The sequence below is a fragment of the Natator depressus genome, chromosome 3 (assembly GCF_965152275.1).
Source record: "Natator depressus isolate rNatDep1 chromosome 3, rNatDep2.hap1, whole genome shotgun sequence".
NCBI classification, from domain to species: domain Eukaryota; kingdom Metazoa; phylum Chordata; order Testudines; family Cheloniidae; genus Natator; species Natator depressus.
Window position 1 is genome coordinate 202,199,883 of NC_134236.1, and position 22,375 is coordinate 202,222,257.

The 22,375-nt window shown below is 38.7% G+C and overlaps 1 protein-coding gene across 1 annotated transcript in view; it reads right to left on the bottom strand.

Annotated features, from left to right (window-relative positions):
- Positions 1–84: 84 nt before the first annotated feature.
- Positions 85–22,375, bottom strand: part of MCM8 (minichromosome maintenance 8 homologous recombination repair factor) — a 28,634-nt gene continuing 6,343 nt past the window's right edge. The window contains exons 7-20 of the mRNA XM_074949685.1: positions 22,064–22,167; positions 21,365–21,563; positions 18,601–18,686; positions 14,904–15,055; positions 13,407–13,605; positions 12,415–12,445; positions 11,911–12,051; positions 8,818–8,959; positions 7,763–7,958; positions 7,277–7,496; positions 4,864–5,073; positions 3,319–3,395; positions 2,548–2,737; positions 85–807 (exon numbers count right to left, since the gene is read on the bottom strand). Of these exons, the coding sequence (XP_074805786.1) occupies positions 715–807; positions 2,548–2,737; positions 3,319–3,395; positions 4,864–5,073; positions 7,277–7,496; positions 7,763–7,958; positions 8,818–8,959; positions 11,911–12,051; positions 12,415–12,445; positions 13,407–13,605; positions 14,904–15,055; positions 18,601–18,686; positions 21,365–21,563; positions 22,064–22,167 (2,040 nt within the window). The 3' untranslated portion in view covers positions 85–714. The remainder of the gene's footprint in view (positions 808–2,547; positions 2,738–3,318; positions 3,396–4,863; positions 5,074–7,276; positions 7,497–7,762; positions 7,959–8,817; positions 8,960–11,910; positions 12,052–12,414; positions 12,446–13,406; positions 13,606–14,903; positions 15,056–18,600; positions 18,687–21,364; positions 21,564–22,063; positions 22,168–22,375) is intronic.

Sequence of the window (22,375 nt, forward strand, 5' to 3'; positions counted from 1 at the left end):
TACTGTATACAGCTCTTTAAAATAGTAAGCTGCAAAAGTGAAACTTTAAATAAACAAATTAATTTCTTTCAATTAACTACCACGTTCCTTAAAACTATACACTGCATGGAGCCTCAGCAAGAAAACTACCAATTTCTTGAAAACATTTCAAAATAGTGCTAAAGCTATTTAATTGATTTAATTACACTACTAAAATCTGGGTTACTCTCAAATCTTTTCAATATTACCATTTCTGATTGAGAAAATACTTTCTGTAACATTTCTATTCATTTTTAAGTAACATCAGGCATCTTGAGTTATTTGAACTGAAAGTAAAATCTATGATTGTGCTTTGATAGGATGAATGTAAATACACATTCTCCTCTTGCTATTATCTTTGATGATGGAGATCCTCATCTCAAATAACTCTTATTTGAACTACAGTATCTCCAAATGGCAGCATGAAATATCATCTTCTCTGATAACACTTCTGGAAGTAAATATGGTAGTGTCACTCATTCCTGAAAGTATTGCTTTTAAAAGGGCAGTTCTTCTGGGAGTGTCATGTCTCAGCTAATAGAAGCTTTGGACATCTGTAACATTTATTTAGGAATATCCATAGTAGACTGCAGGTTATATGGTAATGGACTCCTGGTGCAACATGTCCACCAGTTATTCCATTTCAAATTTGATTACTGTGCCTCAAGAACATTTGCTTTCATTGTGGTGGTTCCTTCACATAGTTTGAAGCTGATAAACTCTTGGACCTTTTTTCAAAAGATAACCCTGGTCATTTAAAGAGCCAACAAAGCTTTCAAAATCAGATACCTGGAAGAAAAATAAAGAGTGAAATACATTTATTAAGTGTGAAAAATAATATTTTATGTCTGATGTAAAGCAAGGTATGTTGCAATTCTTTTAAACATTTTAAAATTAATTAATTAAATTATAGAAAGGAAATTAGTGTGAAGGGTTTAACTTCTGCCACAAACCTTTGGATCACTTGAAGGCTAAGTAAAAGTTGACTGTATCTTTCCTTGCTTTATTTCACCTCACTAAAAAAAATGTACAGTTTATAAACAACAACATCGAAAATGCTCCTGGTTTTGCCATATGGAAAATTAGTGAAATAAACCTAAATCAAAGTTTCATGACATTTCATCTGCTGAGGGAATTTTCTGGAAGAAAAAGTGTTTCAAAAGGGGAGGAAAAAAAAAAACAAAAAACCACCACAACAACAAAATATTAAAATCTTTTGCCAAATAAGCCAACACAAAAGCTCTTGGGAGAAATCCCAGCCCCTCTGAAATCAGTGACAAAACTCCCATTGACTTCAAGTGGGGTCAGGATTTCACCATAGGTCTTTATGCTATGAAAAGAGGTAGAATTTAAGATGCAGCAAAACATTTTACACATACAGTGAAAACAGTAAATTGTAATTTTTCTTTAGTTTCACAAAAAGGTAAAGAGAGGAGGGGTGACATGTTTGAGTTTTGAAAAGGATTCCGAGCCTTTCACCCTTAGGATACTGGTTTAGAGTGGAAATAGTCACCAAATGACAGATTGATGACCCATGTAAAAGGAGTTGGTAATCACAATTGGACAGGTTATCCACAACATTTAACCTGATAAGCAGCCTCAAGAGAGAGGGCTTGGAGATTGAAGCTACTATCTCATCCCTAGAGGAGCGCCCTCTGCTAGAAGGGGGCTGACGTATGTGAAGAATAATATCACTGCCCACATTATAACCGTTCTATGGATAGAGAGATTCAGTTTCCAGCACTTTTCACAAGCACCGAAATCTTTTTTGAAAAGATTTAAAAGGTCACTTTTCACTGGATGTTCCAGGTATTCCACCATGAAGTGAAATGCAGAATTAGCTGGCAGTTATTTTCACTTGAGAAAATCAAATGTGTATAAGGGGAGTTGAAGATCACAGCATATGTTGTACTTGCTGCCTTATGTGTTTTTGATATGCTTCTCATCTGATCAGCAGTACTTTCATATTAGGAAAGTTTGGAACAGGAATGAAAACATACAGACATCAGAAGGAAGACCAGAACAGAAACACAAGAACAACATTTTCAATATGGCAGGCACAACTTTGGAGCATAAATTGGCGTGTGAGCATAAGGATTATTGATAAAGAATTATTTGCATTATCATAGTGCCCTGCGGTCCCAGACATGGACCCCATTGTGCTAGGCTCTAGACAAAACACAGACCAAAAAATAGTCCTGGAGCCAGCAGAAGCAAAAAACATTCTGGGACCAACTTGTCCTTGGCAAAAAAAGTCAGAGACAAACCTTAATAATAGCAGCAAAGTTAGTGCTTGTTGATGCAAGATGTTGTAGTTAGCAAGGCTAGTGACATTAGAAAGTTTACAATGGAAATGTCTCCACAACAGAGCTCAGAACATCAGCAGTATGTTTTGCTCATCCCTGTTTAATGGAGAGATATGGCACTTGTCTGCTGTTTCTGATTTTAATTTCTTCATTTAATTTTTCAGCTGATAATTTTAATGATTCCTAAACTGTTTTTCAAAAGAATCTAGATTTCCCCACTTACTTTTATTTGTAGCTCCTTTGCAATCTGCCGAAGCTGTTGAAATGCAAAGAGATTGTTGTAGGTTCTTTCTGCAATATCGTTGAGGGCAGAAACAAATCTCTTTGCTTGTGACCTATTGCTCATCCCAGAACCATGCTGTGAACGCTCAAAGTCCAGTTTCCCAAACTCATCAGAGTAAGTTCCTAGCATGCTAAAAAAACACAACCAAATGAGAATCAACAGGAGGTAAAGGCAGAAATGAATGGATTGGTTTGGCAGGGTCTTGCTATCGATCTGAAATATAAAAATGTAAGAATGAGTCATTGATTGAAGTCTCAGGCCTCCAAAGGGGCTCACAAATTGTGCAACTCCTCCCACTAAGAATAAAGCTAGGAGTTTAGAGGCCTTCACTAGGGGGTCTGTCGGTTCACAGCAAGAATTCAGCCTCTGAGAAAGTGGAAAGAAGCTTAGAGGTGCATCTTTTCTAAAAGGCAAAAAGGACTGAATCTTCCCTACACTACAGTGTGATTGTATTCTTTGAGTTGTCTATAATCATAGTGGTCATGATCCAACATGATAAAATTAACATAAAAGACAGGGTTGTACATTACTACATCGCCACCCTATTCAGCCAAACCCAAAGATGGACAGTTTGGCTATAGAGTTTGTATATAAATATCAATGGTCTGAACCATACCATCTAAGCATTCTCTTGGTTGCATGAAAAGAAGAAAAATCATATTTTTTTAAATGAATACCAATATTTGTTCTGATTTTAACACTGTACATCACCTGTATTTCATTATTTCAATTACATCCTTAGCATCTTCTTTGGTTGATTTTTCCCTTAATTCCAGCCTTGATCGTGCCTTAAACAAAAAAACATATTTAACAATTAAGCTGAAGTTATGTGGTAGCCACCACATAAAAAGGCTTAGCCTCCATCATTCAGTCACAATGGTTGTGTCAAGTTCTAAGGACATACTTGGGACCTGATCCTGCAGGACTCAAACATAGCCACATTCTTCAGTGGAATTTCTGACTAATAATTGCAGGATAAAGCCCTATCAATAAGTAGCATCACTGCTACCTTCAAAACTATCTTAGTGGGTTGTGGTCTGGAAATTGTCGATTTGCTTTTTAATACTGCATTCTCTGGGCAACAACAAAAGCATGACTAATGCTTTTAGAACACAGCATTAAAATACGTGGCAATAGCAATAAGGTATGGGAGGAGCAGACACAGGTCCCACTCTATACGGTCAAGGAAGATTCTTCTGAAAAGCCAGGTAGATATCCCTGAATCCTGCTCCTCTCCCTGTTGGCAGAGACAGCAGGGGGAGAAAAGGGAAATAGGATCTAGGGAAGGATGGGCAAGTTCCCAGCCTGGGATATTTTTCTGTCATGGAAAGGCTGGGGAAGCCCTCCACAATTCCTTATACAGCTCTTCGGGTTTTATGTGCCTCTTGCAACCAGCCATTTAAAGAGTCATCAGGATTTAGTCTTACGAGTTTGACAGTTATTTAGTTTAATGTTATTTTGGTCCATAAGCAAGAACCAGAATACCCATCTAGCATCCCAATTTGCCTTTACTTTTACAATGGGCTTAGACATAGTTTGGGATGGAAAAGCTGCTTCAATTTACTCACCCTGCTGGAGCTGTGCAGTACTGAAAGACTAATGAGGCACAGACTAATGGATTTTAGGGACAAATAAGCTGAAATGTTTGTCCTCCACTTAGCCCCTTCAGAATGGCATAAAGGGTGTAAAAAATTAAGACACTTTGTCTGGGTGTACCTTATTGCCTCATTGGCCTTGCCTGACAACATACGTCTAAAACAAAGGCTCCCAACTTTTCAAATTATAAAATCTCACATTGAGCCTCTTGCCTCTGGTTTCCTCTAATGCACCCTGGAATCCAGATATTTCAAAAGAGAAGCTGGAATAATCAGCATAAGGACTGGGCACTCCTTGTGCTGTGAAGTGGTTACAAGGATCTACAGCAATTCTGATCAACACAAAACAGAGGGAATAGAAGCAGGCTGGGAGCCACAAGTCAATTGCTAGCAACTCCCTTGTGGAGTCTGATCTCTCCCCCTTTTCTGAGGTTGGGAACTTAATATCAAAGGGCTTCTTTACACAGCCAATATGCAGCAAACTGGGATGTTAATTTACAGAGCATTAGCCAGCTGCACACTAACTGGCCTTGTGGATCTTTTCTTACTAAACACACATGGTCACGTTAGCTGTCAGAAGTTCCTGGGTGTGTTAATAGCTATATTAAAAATAATAATACTTAGGGTGCCATAAGCAAAAAAGATTACTCTGGAAGCGTACCTCTGTAAGCCGAATGAGCGACTCCAGTTGCCTTGTGGTGATAGGTCTGCTGTCCACCCCTTGGTTCTGTTTCCGGAGCTCAAGATAGAATTCCTGGAGGACCTGAGCAGCTTCTGGAGATAACTTGGGGTGGACATACTGCCGAGCATATCCCACATACTTCCTCAATAGCTGGTGTGGAATGGCATCAAAATTTTCTCCAGGCATGACCTAAGCCAATTATGAACACATCTCTCATGTTCATGGACTCTATGTTACCACAGGATTACAGTATTCAGTGGGTTTTTTTATACACTGGTCTTTCTTCTATGAACTCAATTCAGTTCTCAACTGGGTGTGCATAATAAATGCTAGTTTGGTCACTTCCGGACAGAACAAACCTCTAGTCTGTGTTGAAGAAAAGTGACAGTGCCAAATGCAACTGGGCAATATCAAGAGTCCTCTTTCAAAAAGACCCTTCACAATGAATGAGAACGAACCTGAAAAGGTGACTATACTGAATCAAATCATCGGTGTGGTTTAAGATTAGAATCTGGCAGATATAATTTTATGGAAGAAAAAAAAAAAAGAGAGAGAGAGAGAGAGAGAGAGAGAGAGAGAAAGAACAAGCTCTATTTTTCTTGTTGTTGTATAAACCTAGTAAGACACGGTCCCTGAAGAGTTCTGATCCTGCAATTAATCCCACGCAGTGGACTTCTGTGCCCATATGACACATGACCAGAAAGGGTTAAGCATCCTGCAGAATAAATGACTCAAATTCAACCCTTAAAAACATATGGGGAGATAATGTTTGTGTTTTTGTGTACTTACATATATATTGGTAGTGGTCAACAATGTAATCAAACAGTCCCTGTCTATGCTGTATTCTGTTAATTCAGAGATCAAAAGAACATCTTAACATTTAAATGAACTGTAAACATAGACTATCACTGTATTCATCTCTCTTTGAAGTGTATAGCAAATCATCTGCAAATGGTGGAAAGACAGGCAATTGCCTTGTGTTAATCTGTATGGATAATTACCAGCTATGCTTAGGAAATGGATCCACTTCAAAGTTCACATGAGTGCCTGTTGTTCAACTAAGGACTCCAACCTGTCAAAGAAGGTCTGGAATTGTATATACAAGACCTTTTGGGTCTCAATCCTTTTAATCTCAGATCTGCTTGAGGTTTCATGCAGGAGAAGGCTAAGCCATAAAGATTGAGATCCCAGTCCGATGCTGGAACACCCTGAATAAGATATTGGACATTGGACTATAACCTATGGACTAAATTCTAAAAGAACTCTTTGCAACTTCAAAGCTCACCATCTCTGCTATGAATCTGAACCTCAAGAATTGAACTCATGTCTGTATGTATATTGACCTTTTAACCATACTCTCTCTCTCTTTTCTTTCTTAATAGATTTTAGTTTAGTTAATAAGAATTGGCTGTATGCGTGTATTTGGATAAGATCTGGAATATTCATTAACCTAAGAGGTAATGTGTCCTATTCTTTGGGATTGGTAGAATTTTTTTATATGATGAATAAGATTTTCATTAATCCTCATCATATCTGACTTGGGTGTCTAGGTGGAAGCCTGAGGCTGCGTTACTTTAAGGGAACTGTGTTGTTGACTTCTGAGTAACCAGTGAGGTAATAAAGAAGCTGTTTTGTGCTGGCCTGGTAAATCTAAGTATTGGAATATACACCAGCTTTGGGGTCTGCCCCATTCTTTGCAGCTCACCCTAATTGTATGAGCTCCCCTGGGAATCCGGTCACAGAGCCCCACAGACATCAACAGGTACCCACCCACACAGTGTTCACTGCAGGATCAGGGCTAAAGACAGACACACCAGGGAAGAACCAAACAAGGAGGCAGGTGGGACAAGTGAGAACAGGGTAAACAAAATTATATGGCTATTTGGAAGTTAATCACTTACACTTGTTTTCATTTAGGAGAGAAACCAGGGGTGAAATGGGGGAGGAGAATGTAGGACAAGACAGGGAGTAGACAGGTGGAGAAGGAGAAGAGAAAAACAGAGGGAGTGGAAACTGGAAGGAGAAACCAGAGGAGGAAGGTGAAGAAATCCACAAAGTAGCATTGGTAGATGTAGGAAGGAACCACCATCCCCGAGAGCAAAAAAAAATGTAAAACTTAAAAAACTGAGCAATATCTGAGCCTCACCAGGGTGGGACGGTGTAAAGGTGGTTCCGTGGGACTATGCTTGCCCCAGTTTCCCACCATCCACCCTGCAAGAGCTGCTACTGCAGGCAATTGGCAGGACCTGTGGAGCATAGGGACTTTCTATAGACATCCCATGGCTCTTTAAGGCTGGGGTTGGTTCCCCACATGGAAAGTGGAAGGGGAAACTGCTGAGATCCAACACCAGGGGGAGATGAGCAAAAGAAAAATGGAAGGAGAAGATTCTACCTTTAATTTTTCAGATAATGGTTTAGCTGAGACTGCTTCAAGGATGGAGGTGTTTGAATCCTGTGTGTTGGTGCGAGTCACTACCGCGCTGCTGTGTACTGCCTGTTTTCCAGCTCGCATTGCCATCACGTGCTCAGAAAGCAAATGGTCATGATCTTCATTCGGAGTGTCCAGCAGGATAAATACCAAGTCAAACCTGGACAATAAGGCACTCCCCATTCTAGACAAAAATAATACATTGCTTATAAAAAAAACAGACACAATGGAACTCTAGAGCAACTTTACCTATTATCCTGCTTCACAAGTACGACTCAAGAAATAAATCTGTGTTGACAGCTGAAATTAAAGCAATATTATAATAAAACCTACCATCATCTTTCAGGAAACTAAAGTGCCATTATTCACAAACTGACTTGACAGAAAAAAAAAAAAAAAACCCAACTTCTTCTTGCAAGCTACATAATTAACATTTCAAAAAGTGCTTACTTTAAATTCTCAGAGACCGTTTTGGCTTTGTTATAATGTCCCCCAACTGGATTTGCTGCAGCAATGATAGATGTCCTAGCTGGCAAGCTGCAAACAATGCCAGCCTTAGCAAGGCTGATACTTTGCTGTTCCATGGCTTCCAGCAAAGCTTGGTGTTGGCTTCCCATCTTATCAAATTCATCTATTCCACAAATACCTGGAAACATAATTAACATAGAATAAAAGGTATCAGAAAACACACAGGTCAATGTCCAAATATATGCCACTGATCCAATACTGCACCTTGAGCCTAATCCAAAGTCCACTCATTGCAATGTTCCCCTCAGCACTGTCAGCATGGCTTGCCTCCTTTCCATGCTGCCCCTGGGACTCTACTGGTGGATTTGTAAGTCTGGAGGGGCAAGTATTAGAGGCAGGGATCAAACTGGTCTGGCTCACGACAGCTGTCTGGGCAATGCACTATTTTCTGATGACTCCCAACTTGCACTCCAGAATCTAAGCTTTCATTTAAAAAAGTTGGAACCAAGATTCTTTATTAAAAAAAAAAAAGGGGGGGGGGTGCCTAACTAAGGAGCCTATCTTTCAAAAGTGCTAAGCACCCAGCAGTTCCCATTTAAGTCAACTGACATGCAGAAATTTTGAAAATCTGGCCACTTAAGCACCTAAATAAAGGACTTTCTGCAAATTTTAGAAGCCTAATTTTACGCACCCAATCCTCACCAAGGGGGACCAAGTCCACAAAGACCAGTGGAGTCTATCAGGGTTTCCAAGACCCACTAAGAGGAAGCCAAGCTGGAGGAGACCAGCAGAGAATAAGGAATCACATTTTGAACATTTGCGCAAATTTCTTAAGATCCTATGCTTAAAAATAAAGTTATTTAAAAAAAGAAAGTTAGCCTCAGATCTGTAGTTAGTAGTAGCATCATCATATGTTAATCCTAGACTCAATACCCCAGTGCTAGGATTTCAAATATTATTTGGTTTGAGGGAAATCTGAGCGAAATGTTTAGTTAAAACATTTGTCCATTCAATTTAGTTGCAGTTTAGTGTGTTACCTTGATCTCCAAGCACCAGAGCACCAGCTTCCAAAGCAAAATCCCCAGAGATACTATCTCTAGACAGAGTCACAGTCAAACCAGAGGTGGTGGTGGTGTTGCCACAAACATACACACCGCGAGGGGCAATATTGCAAACTGCCTGTGGAAAACAATCACACTTTTTAAAAAAGTTACAGAACCATATTATGTGGAGTTGTAACTTACTCATACTAGACAAATACCACAAATGGGAAAAAATTTATGTGTTTGACCTTTTTTGCTATTTTCAATTTAGCATGAGTCAATAGTATAATAGTTATTAACTGAGTATCCCTAGAGAGATACATCTAGAACTGCAGAAGGTAGGAAGCATTTTTGAGGTCAAAGTACTATCTGCTAGGTTATCGTTAACCTTGAGACAATGCGACATGACATGGATTTGAATGTATTAGATTAAGGTGCTGTAAGGGTTAATTAGATCACCTATATTAGAAAGAATTTTATATTGATATTATTTTTCAAAAACAAAGCAGTGCCGACTTAAGCAGGTATTAAAAAAAACCCACCCAAATACAGCATTCATCACTGACATGCAGCCACATCACATAGCAATTGCCAGACTGGAGGTCCGTCTGGCCTAGTACCCAGTCTCTAATTGTAGCCAGCACCAGATGCTTTGGAGGAAGGTGTAAGGAGTGCTCCCAGAAGTAAGAGTGGGATGTGGGATTATCTGTCCCCCAAACAAGGTCTCCTCATGGTCTCTAATAGTTAAGATACTGTCTTACCTTGAAGCATTAGGTCTCTACAGAAGTTTGAGAAAAGTGAAAAAAAATACAGCATAGTTTCCTTTTTCATGTGGGAAGGCAGACAAAGCAATGGCTCCAGTTAAATTTGGCTAGTGCACTCCAGTTAACATCACTGCTCTTTTCCAAAGAATCTTTAGTGCCAAGTGACCAGCAGCTGTTTTATTTAAAAAAAAAAAAAAAAAAAAAAAGCACAAAGCTACAAAATGTTCCTGAAGATTATGCCAGAACAATATTTGTTCAGCACTGACTCCAAGGGAAAAGTGTTGACTATTGGACCATCAGCACCAACTCCTACTGAGCTTTGGTTTTAACTAGAAGCTTTCCCACAAAAATTCTGATCTGGACAAACCTTGCCATATCTCAGAATGGCTGCAGGCCAACTTTTTGTGAATGACCTCAAAGTATTTAGTAAAGAAAGAGAAAACAAATCTTTCACTGTGTGCAAATGGACTGCTTCTTAGGGTGAAACAGGAACAAGTAGTTTAAATATTTATTTAAAAGCCATTTATGCAAACTTGGCTTAGGTATTCTAAACCATCATCACAGCTGTGCCAATAGTAAAAATTAATCATGCAATTGTAAAAATTAATCGCGCAATTAAAAACGTAATTGTGCAATTAAATTGCAATTCATTTTTTTTAGTTAATCATGTGAGTTAACTGCAATTAATTGACAGCCCTACTTTTTAAAACATAAAACTTTGTGCCGGCTAGTGAAATATTTAAAGATTACTGTAGAGCTCACTCAGCTCTACTTAGTCTGAAAAGGAGCACATAAGAATCATACCGATCAGAATGTGATTTGCAAATACTGTTAATAGAATAAGGTACATGTGACAAGATACTGCTCTCAACAGAAGATGCTTTTAGGGAGAAGGACACTGGGAGAGGGGAGCAAAGAAACCTGTATTCCGTTATACTTACCTCTCCTTTAGTTCCTTCTTTGAATTCTACCTCTGTCACTCACATGTTCTAATTTTAAAGATTCACACATTATCTACCTGTTTTCTGGATTTCTCGGTCAACACAATGTTTTCCTTTTATTCTGCTTTTCTATCATGATTCTTCTCTCTCATGAGAGATTTATGCCAGATAGTAACTGAGGTCATACACTTTAGAAAGTAAATTAAGTCCCACAGAAAATGACTTTTTCCTGGCAATAGTACTTAAAATTACTGCTTTTCCATCTTAACGCAATTTCCTGCCAGTGACATGTTATGAAAAACATGAAATGATATCAATAATGCACGTTTTAAAAATCTGCAAAAGCACCTTAGAAATATGAGAATTCTAAATGAATGTAGCAATAATCAGACTAACTCCTCTTAGATAACCACTGAAGCAATGTCATTAGGACCTGTGTGTCACTCAAAAATACTGTCAGTAGATTTACCAAAAGGTCTCAGACATAGCCCATGACCTTGCTATCACAATAGGTTGGGCGTTCTGAATATGACCATTCCTCAAAAAAGTAACTCCAACAATAATAATACTTTGTGATTCTATGGGACCTTCTGTCCAAATATCTCAAAGCCCTTTTTACCATGGGTGTACTCAAACTCAATAAAATAATTGTTGCAAACTACGTATTTTATTCCCCATTTGCAGATGTGGAAACTGAGACATAAAGAGATTAAGAGGGAGATTTTCAATTAATATTGGAGGTCACTGAGAGCTAGATGCCTAACTGTTGTTTGTGCCATTGAAAACCTCCCAAGTGATTCTCCCAAGGTCACACAGGGCATCAAAGGCAGAACCAAGAATAAAATCCAGGCTTCCCAACTCTCAGTTCTGTGTCTCAACCACAGAACCATCCTTGCCCTCATTCATTATATAAAAGCATACCATAGAAGTGACAGATATTCAATTTGCATGAGTTATACTGGCTGCTGTACTCAAGTCACCACTTACGCACTTATCGATGTCATTGTGACAAATGAAAATAAAATGAGACCCCTTCCAAGATAAATATAAAATACATATCACAGAACAGAAAGGTTGTGCAATTATGTGGAGAACTACTGATGTTGAACAACAGTGAATGTCTAAATGAGAGTATGACAAAAGGAGAAAACTGTGAGTGTTCGTTTTAGTCAGAATTCACAACAACTAGGGACAAAAATGTGGGGTTTAGTAAATTATATACTTTAAAAGGGAGACTTTCTAAATTATATACAAAGGGACAGTCTCTCACTGAACGAATGGTTGTGTGTAAGCAAAAGACTAAACAGAAAGGTTTAGAGTTAAAGGGAAAAATGCATTCTCTCTCCATTAGCTAAGTTTAATAGTAGTAAATGAACCCATACTTGCAACATTTGACTCTTTCCTAATCCAGGATCTCCAACCACCAGAAGATGAGGGTCTCCTCGCACTGGAATTCTGTTTTTGTCATCCACATATTTTTGGCATCCTCCAAACAATGCCAGTGCCAAACCTGCCTTTACAATCTATAATGGTACATACAAATGCTAGTCAGCATTAGACAACAGCTACCATTACTAACAATTGCTTCATAGTAAATTAAGACACAGAAAGAAAACATTGTGTCCTGTAGAAAGAAAAAAAAAAAAGTTATAAGGGACTGAACTCCCACCATTACCCAATGCACTACCTGTTTCTCATTTGGGGGTTTCTATGGGTGTTTTGACACAGGAAAAAGAAAAAAAACAGTTTATGCAAAAATAAACTTTTAAAAAAGAAATTCATTTTTTCCACCTCGCCAACCTTTAAAAGGTCTTGGAAGTTTACTGAGGCAAATTTGTAATGGAAGTTTGAATTTAGAAGGAAAGCAAAGTTCTAAAATTACTTACCTCATGGCCATAGATAGTAGGACAAAGTGAGCTGAAAAACCCAAGACATCCGACATTAGTATGTGATTAATAGAAATCTCTTATTACCATTAAATGACCATTTGTCCCATCTCAATTACAAAACTAGTTTCTCTACTGCAACAAGTTCCATAGAAATTCACTTTCTTGTCTAATTCCCAGCAAAACCAGGGTTGTTGGGTTTTTTTTTAAATGCTCTATCAAAGTTCTTGAAATTTTTGGACACTCAAGCATGCTTGTCATCATAGAGACCAGTACTCCACTTAAATCTGTACACACACAAATGAGAACCTGCTACACCGTGGTTGCTGAACCCACTCATATCTGGAACAGAACTACTTTTAATCATCATAAGCCTATTGCTCAACTGTGCTGGAGTATGAACGAGGTCTTGTATTCCACAGGTTTAGCTGCAGCATCCTGGAATCCTCCAGTGGTACTGCATGGTCCTGCACGGTCTGTTTCATGCCCGCAGCTTGGCTCTCCTGTCCCCTCCCCCAGTGCTGCAGAGGCCATAGGCAGAGCATAGAAAAGAACCATGCAAGATGTGCAAGCTGCCGAGGCAATGGTCTCAGACATCTAAAAATAAAGAGTGTAGCAGTTGAAAAACAGGGGAAAGAAGAAAGGCAGAAGGAAAGAGATACCACAGGAGTGAACATGTGTATGCACGTATTTTAAGAACAGTGTTCTTTTGAAGTACAATATTTATATTCCGGGGCAAATGAAAGTTCAACAACTAGTTAAAACTACAAATATATTTGATTGACTTCACCTCCCACCCTTGGACTAAAAGAGGGACATAGGCACAAGTACACAAGGGTGTACTTCATTTAAGTTGCTTGTCCCAGATTGACTGCTTCGGAGGGATCAAGATGTAGGATAGCAAATAATGAACCACACACATGAAAGTACCAGAAGGGAAAAGCTGTGGTGCTTTTATATCTAAATTGCTAAAGGTGTGAGAGACAACATACTTGACAATTAGCTTGAAAAGATTTTCCTCAGCTTGAATCTCTTGAACAGCATAAAGATCTTTAAGTGAAAACTCCATGCATACTCGGTGATTAGTCCCATCTTCAGAATTCATTACTTTTTGTCCTTTACCGTTGCTGACAGAGTTTGCCTCAATATACAACAGGAACATACATTTGTCATTTTTGTTTCTAGATGCTCCTGTTAGATTACAAAGACGGTCAAAAATAGGAAGCCATGTTTTTATCTAAGTATTGGGGTTATGCACAGGTAGTGATTAAAATAATTCAGAAATATTAAAATTCATGTGCTAATTAAAACTTGGGACATATTAGTAATGATAACATATAGCAAATTAAAATGTCTAACCCATGATCACAGTTCCTGAATACTGGAAGATATATCCCTTGAATAATTTAGTGGAAACTATTTTGAACAACTGCTTCCTCAAAGCCTGATAAAAAGCCAGGAAAAGCTTCTGGTGACACATTGAGATTCAGAGCTTTATAAAACGGAAAAGAATGTTGTTTAGTTCACTAAAAGTTCAGCACATACTCAAGTGATTTGCTGGATCAGGGCCTGAATGAAATGCAAGATCAATTTTATTCTATTCGAAATTTTAACCTTGGAAACAGAGAGAGCATTGTGCCGCTCTGAACATTTTAAGTGTCTTTAGCCTGATCTACTATAAAATTAAACAAATACACTATTTTATTCTTAAAACAATTTTTTAAAATAAAAATCTTGTAGCAGAAAAGATAGAAAAAATGTTAGGGATACAGATAGTATTTAATTTTTAACAGAAAATTACTGATCTGTTATAAAGCACCATGGTTCACCAACTGATTATGACAACTCTTTGTAACATTCTCAATTAAGAGCATTTGTAAGGTTTCTTCAAGCAGAGAGAAGCAAGCCATGAAAGAATGTGCAGCCATAACAGGTCCCTTAATATTTTTTATTTATTTAAATAACCTTGATAACCACCTCCTTCAAATGAAAGATAAAAAGTGTCACGTGGCTAACCTCAATAAGACTATTCTAGAAACAAATCTGGAAAACGGAATCCATCTGAACACCTTGTTTCCTTTACTCTGGACAGAAGATCTTTCTATCCAACTGACTTTTTAGAACATGAGAAGCCTGTACTGATAGTTGAGACACAGTTCCTCATCCTTAACAGAGCATGAGTGCTGCTACAAGACATACCCACTGCCGACTGCACAAGAGTCAGTTAAGGTCAGGGGATGTTAAGGTGTACACTTCTCTCCTCCCAGTTGCATATTTTGTCCTCTCTCTTTTTCACTATAGAGCCTTATCTATTCAACAGCTTTCCCCTATACATTTTACTTATTTCTAATAAAAAAGTGCAACGAATAAGTGATACTTTAGGCTTTGAGAGAAAAATCAATAACTAGAGAACAAAGAGTAAGCTTTTGTTTAGCATTGTGCAAGATTCAGAAGGCGATAAGAAAAAATTCAAACCAGATGTACTGTACCTTCTTCGGTGTTTGACACCTTAACAATTCCTGTGATCGTGACCATATCTCCTGGGACACAGCTGTCTACAAGATCCTGAATGAGCTCACATTCTATTGTGCGAGGAATTCGACCTGCTTCTCGCTGATCATCTGACATGAGTTCCTGAACCCTAAAATACAAACAGCATATCAAAGACCAGTCTGCAATATTTCTGTTTAAGTTCTTATATAAAAGTCCTCACATTTATGCTTCAAAGCAATCATTTTTGATTTGGTGAGAAGGGAGAAGACAGACTGATAACATTGGAAATAGTGCAGTTAAAAGAAAATCAGGAAATTCCAAAAGTTTTAAGTGTTTCCAGGACCAGAGACTTAATAAGCACTTCAATTTTTCTTCTGCAAATACTTCAAAGCATATTTCCAAAGAACCCTAACTTTATGAACTCTAGATTAAAACTGTCAATTCTACAACTCAGTGAGGTCCAATTACACGTAAATTCAAACTGTAAAAATGTTGTCAGTTTTCAGTAATCTGCATGAGGTGAGCAGGGAAATGCTGATGACACTAATATGTGTTTTATTTTCATCCTCTAACTTAAAAAAGGGTTTACAGCAATTGGGTCAAGTGTTCAAAAAAAGTCCATATTAGAGTGACGACAAAGCAAACATCATCCTAAAGGGAGAATTTTGCAGGTGATTATCAGAGAGAGAAATCAGGGTTATAATTTTATGAATTTTGCCAGTTTTACGGTAGTAGTCAAGTATAATCTTGGGTTACAAAACAGCCATGTTGGTTTTCCTACCATCACAGCTTTATGTGGACAATCCCTGATGTTTTTCCTGACTTCAGCCTCCACATGCTACCAAAATACAAATAATAAATGATAATTTGCACTGTAGGCTACTGTAGCTCTTCTATACTTTCCAACATAGAAATAAGTGTTACTCTGAAAACTGAAGCAAGTGTAACAGCCGTGTTAGTCTATATTCGCAAAAAGAAAAGGAGTACTTGTGGCACCTTAGAGACTAACCAATTTATTTGAGCATAAGCGAAGTGAGCTGTAGCTCACTTCATCGGATGCATACTGTGGAAAATACAGAAGATCCACAGTATGCATCCGATGAAGTGAGCTACAGCTCACTTCGCTTATGCTCAAATAAATTGGTTAGTCTCTAAGGTGCCACAAGTACTCCTTTTCTACTTGCTTCAGTGAATTTTCTTTCTTTCTCTTCTAAATATGTTTACATTTATTTATAAATATATATCCATCCTTTAAATATTCTTTTCCCCCAGTCTTTATCTATCATGTGGAATATTCATTTTATAACCTTCAAAATTAAATACACATCCTTCTAAATGCAGGAGCCAGCTCCCCCTAATTTCAGCTTTTGGGGGAGAACAGAGGGGAGAAAAGCAATTTTTATACGCCATTGCTCCTCCATCCCCCAGTCCATAAGTCTTAATTATGACTTGCTCCCAACCCCTTACTCCTTCAGGAGGGCAGCAGTAAAGTCACAGAATGGCTGGGTAAACCATGAGGGCATATAACACCCCCTAAGCCTTACAGTAGTTGCTATCACCCTCTGCAGATGCACCAGCACAGTTGCACTTTTCCTGAGAGGTGGGAAGGTCCCAGAGCTCAGGCTCCAACCCAAGCCCAGAAGTCTACACAGCAATGAAACAGCCCCCCAGCCCAACCCCACGAGCCAGAGTCAAATAGCACAGGCCAGCTGCAGGTTTTTATTTGCTGTGTAGACATACCTTTCGAGTCTGCTTTCAGGCTCAGCAACTGCATAGGAGACAGCCCCCTTTCACAAGTAGGTTTGGAGCACACTAGCTTGTGAAAGAGCACTGCATCCCAGAACACAGGTGCTACATACTAGTAGGAAATGCACCTATCAGTCCCAGCAGTATGGCTGAGGCTGGAAGCCAGAGCAGGCAGGCAAAAAGTGGCTCCCTAGAGCAAAGGCTGCAGAGGAGCTGCATGTGAGGCTTTTTCTTGCTTGGGATGGGGAAGAGACCAGCTCCTGGAAAAAGTGGAGCAAACTTCCTGTGCCCTGAAAAAAAGAGCCCACAAAGATTACCAGCTGAGACAAGCAAAAGGGTCATTTTGGAACCAAATTTGAATCTTTTGAAGCATTTCCTATACTCTGTATTTCAGGTAAAGCAGGAGATCTGGGAACCACCTCTGGCTACTATCAGGAGGCAGTCCGTATTGTCAGCTGTGTTGTGTTCCTGAAGGAGAGACATAGCCCCTTGCCTGGTGACTGACAGGTCTGATCCTATCTTTTCCAACTTCACAGCAGAGGTAAAGCATAAGAATAGAGAACCTGAACAAGGAAGAATTTATTTTAGTCACCGAAGCGAACAGGTAGGACTGATTATACATAGGGAGCAGATCTGTTGCTGAGCAACAAGGTGACATTTTCACAGTCTATTTTTATAGTAGTAAAATAATCAAATTTTTTGTTTTATTTCATAGGTCTAAGTCAGACCCTTAACATTGCTGTAGTTTTTGTAGTTTACTATAAACAGGTTACATTCTTTTAAAATGTGTTACTTTAAAAGAAGGCAGGGTTACGGCAAGTATAAAATATGACTTCTGAGACACTATACGGATATTAGGAAGGCACAGGATATCCAGTTACTCAGTCCCCCTGATAACATCCACCTGTCAGATTACCACAGAAGTTGTCTAACAATGGAGGTACTGTACCAAAAAAGCCCCAAACCCACAATGCAAACAAATTAGGACACCAATTCTGCAAAGACTTATACATATACTCAATTTTACACACACACACAGAAATCCTGGCCCCTCTGAAGTCAGTGGTAAAACTCCCATTCACTTCAATGAGGCTAGGATTTCACCCTCTGAGTAGTCCCCACTGAAGTCAACCCACAAATGCAAAAATTCAGCCTTGCTGGAATAGGGCCAAAGAGCTTTTCCAAATACTGTGCTACTTAACTTTACATCCGTTCTAAAAAAATTGTAAAAAATCAATTTCAGAAATAGTTTTGATTAGTTTAGACTCGAAGGAACACTTGACATTTATATTATTTATTTCTACCGCAGTAATACCTAAGGGCCCAATTTTTCCTATTCTTGTACAAATAATAGACAAAGCCAATCCCTGCCACAGATATACCTTAAATTGTGAGCTATTTACTTGATTGATGTAGAGAGCAGAAAAATAGGGAAACAATTTAAATATCTGTACTTTATTCCTGTTCAGGTTAGCTTGTGTTTTTTCAATACAACTTTAAACCAAGATTTTGACACTAAAATTCAATACAACTCATTCAACTTTCTCAGTTGACAGGTGTCATGTAACAGCACCCTGCTAGCCAACCACTGTGATGTTTTCCTTACAACTCATTCATTACAGAAGGTACTTTATAATGGATGTGATCACATTTATAGAATGGATGCAATCATGTTCATAGCATGACCTGAAACAGTTCACAGTGAAGCCATAGTCAAGATAAGAAGAATTTCAATGAACTTATTATACTGAGTAGGGACAATATATAATATGGAATAGTGCTTTGGTGAAACAATTATTTTGTAGCATATTCTTTTGATCAGTGCTTCTTTTTACACAATGGATAATATGAATAAAAATGCACATTTGCTTTAGTAATGTGATATCCTTTCAAATCTGTTAAACTAAATTTGTTTGTGAAAGGATCAGACACTTTAAAGTTGCTTACTTAATAGACTGCCAGTCCACCGTAATTGTTAAAGGAGAGCTTCTATCTGCGGCGAACGATCGTCCATGGCACTCAGGCAGAGGACACTGTAACAGTATTAATTCGTGATCAGGATTGATAAAGAAAATTATTCTCTTTATTACAATAGTTTAAGGTGCCTTATTTGATTTTGAAAAACAACAGTACTCTGTGTGCAGCTCATTAGTAGCATATAAAAAGAAAACCTTCAGTTAAGCTTAGATTAGGGATACCAACTGGCATGGGTATAATTAACGGAAAACTGTCACACAGTCGTTTAAACACCTAGCATTAGAATTCCCCCCATCCTCTTTTTTCCACGTTTCTCCTTCATTTCAGATACAACTTTAATGGGTATAGATCAGGGTTAGAATCATGAATCATAGAACTGGAAAGGACCTTGAGATGTCATCTAGTCCAGTCCCCTGCACTCAAGGCAGGACTAAGTATTATCTAGACCAAGTATTATTATCCCTGACAGGTGTTTGTCCAACTTGCTCTTAAAAATCCCCAATGATGGAGATTCCACAACCTCCCTAGGCAATTTATTCCAGTGCTTAACCACCCTGACAGTTACAAAGTTTTTCCTAATGTCCAACCTAAACCGCCCTTGCTGCAATGTAAGCCCATTGCTTCTTGTCCCATCCTCAGAAGTTAAGAACAATTTTTCCTCCCTCCTCTTTGTAACAGCCTTTTATGTACATGAAATGTTATCGTGTCCCCTCTCAGTCTTCTCCAGACTAAACAAACCCAATTTTTTCAATCTTCCCTCATAGCTCATGTTTTCTAGACCTTTAATCATTTTTGTTGCTCTTCTCTGGACTCTCTCAAATTTGTCCACATCTTTCCTGAAATGTGGCGCCCAGAACTGGACACAATACTCCAAATGAGGCCTAATCAGCGCGGAGTGGAGCAGAAGAATTACTTCTCGTGTCTTGCTTACAACACTCCTGCTAATACATCCCAGAATGATGTATGTTTTTTTTGCAACAGCGTTAACACTGTTGACTTATATTTAGCTTGTGATCCACTCTGACCCCCAGATCCCTTTCCACAGTACTCCTTCCTGGGCAGTCATTTCCCATTTTGTATGTGTGCAACTGATTGTTCCTTCCTCAAGGGAGTACTTTGCATTTGTCCTTATTGAATTTCATCCTATTTACTTCAGATCATTTCTCCAGTTTGTCCAGATCATTTTGAATTCTAATCCTATCCTCCAGAGCACTTGCAACCCCTTCCAGCTTGGTATCATCCACAAGCTTTATAAGTGTACTTTCCATGCCATTATTTAAATCATTGATGAAGATATTGAACAGAACCGAACCAGAAGCGATCTTAACTGCTAGGCATTAGAAAAAAAAAAAACAGTGTTAATATTGCATCTTTTGTGTCTGTTATTTTTATTTTCAGGTCCCTTCAGAGGAGAAAACTTTGCACTTGGTCACATAATAATAATACTAGACAGTTACCTCATTATTATTTTGTATATATGTCTTGTGGGGTCTTAGATCAAGGTAGGAAGAACAACAAAACTGAAATACAAAATCCTGGAGAGAGCTGGTCAAAAGTTTTCTATTGGAAAATGTTGATTCAACAAAATCAAAATGTTCTATGCAAACATGTTGGTTCCATCGAAACTCTAGACAGAAAACAAGTGCATGGTTTCCTGGAAACCTGCCTGCCCGCTGCTCCTTAGTTCCTTGACAGCCTGGCAGACACCTCATGGAGCTGGTGAATGTGGTATGTCTTCACAGCCAAAACAAAACCAAAAACAACAAAACCTCACAGCAGCAAATCTTAGAGCTCAGGTCTGCAGACTCAGGTTGGCATTGTGGCGCTCAAAATAGCTATGTAGACATTCTGGCTCAGGCTGAAGCTCAGGCTCTGAAACCCACCCCTCCTCCCTGGGCTTCAGAGGCTGAGCTCCAGCCCAAGCATGACTGTCTGCCTGGCTAGTTTTAGCACCACAGTACAAGTTCTGTGAGCCCAAGTCTGTAGACCCGGGCTCTGAGAATCACTGCCGCAGGTGTTTGGTTTTTTGTTTTTTTGTTTTGCAGTGTAGACACACCCATGGGCTACTCAGGCTCTGCAGCTGGCCAGCTCCCGGGCTGCCTCCTGGGCAGCTCGCCAGCCAGCCAGAAAGCCTGTGGTGGGCAGCCAGCAAAGTGAAAAAAATCTGTTTGGTAGTCCTGAAAGGGATTTTCCAGAAAAATTTCATTTCCGCAAAAATATTTCAATATTTACTTTTCATCCCAATTTGGGACAAACCTTCCCCCCCCCCCCGCCATGAAACATTTCAAATTTTTCATAGGAAGGGATTTACATTTTCCAGCCAGCTCTGGTCCTAGATAAAATTGCTAAATACAGTCAGAACACTGACTAGCCCTTTCTAAAATGGGGTGGGAATGGGTTCAGGGAGAGGAGAAGAGAGGAATTCTTTTAAATTTGTGGAAGTTTCTATACTTTTGGTTTTCCATTTTAGTGGCACCCAAAAATCAAGGAAACTTTTTTTTTTTTTTAAATACCTACCTCATATGATGAAGACTTACAGTAACATTGGGATGTACAGTGATTTTTGTGGGTCAGTAACTTATTCTAACTTTGCTGAAGTATTAAATCCATCTCATCCCTCTTTAAATCCTATAAACTACTTTTTAAAATCTAAACACCACACGTGTTGACAGTTTCCAAATACAGGAGATAGCAAAGGGGAGGAAGATTTTAAGATAAAAGTCTTTTAAATTACCTTTGTGGGAAGGGAATATTTTCCATCAGGCAGAGGAAAACTCTGAATATACCCACATGTGCTGCATATAAAGGCCATCTTGGTGCATAGAGGCTTAATGTTGCTGACACGCACGACAGTGCCACGCAGGGCAACATACTTCCCATAACAATTAGCCCGAACATTCTTCAGTTGAGTCAACGGGTCATAGTTGTACACCCTAAATAAAAAGGTTACCACACAACTTTAAAACTCATTATCTTTAAAGAACAAAAAATCTTGTTATCAAATATGCATGTATGTACTAAACACGAAAAGAGATACAGCCAGAGGAAAGGTTTTATCAACAGAAGACAAATCTAATGTTTGTTGAAAATCTAACCTCTCCCCAGAATACATGACACAACCATTAACTCCTATTACCCTAAGAGGAAGTGAAGGCTGCCCAGTCAAATTCTAATGTTCAGAATTCCCAAACTATAAAGAGAATACATAGCATACACACACATACATAGCAAACACTCTTAGGTTCCATTTACTCTATAGAAACTACCATATATGGGGACCCTGTAATAACACAGTAAACCCCAGCCACAGTTTAACACATATTTCAGTCTTGCAGCACAGAAAGGACCAACATTTAATGGCAGTTTTCCCATGAGAGTTTCTTACTTTCTCTGGGCAAATAAATCTTTCAAATTAATACAGAACATCCTTTACCTTGCATGAATATGTGGCACATTTATTATAGGTTCTTCATCAATTGGTAATCCTTCTTGTTCCTGAAGTTCAGCTGCATACCTTTCCAGGTCCTTAGTTAATACCTAGATAGACAAGAAAAAATAAACACAGGCTCGGAAGAACCAGCTCCAAGGAACGGGTAATAGTATTTGTTGAAGTGGGAGTTTACGGTGTTCTCCTTTAACATGCTGCTCTCCTCCCTGGGTGTGGCCTGATAGTTCATTTGCAGTTGAGTTTTACTACCTTATCCTGCAGTTTTAAACCTCTACACAACTCTGCAGAAGGTCTCAT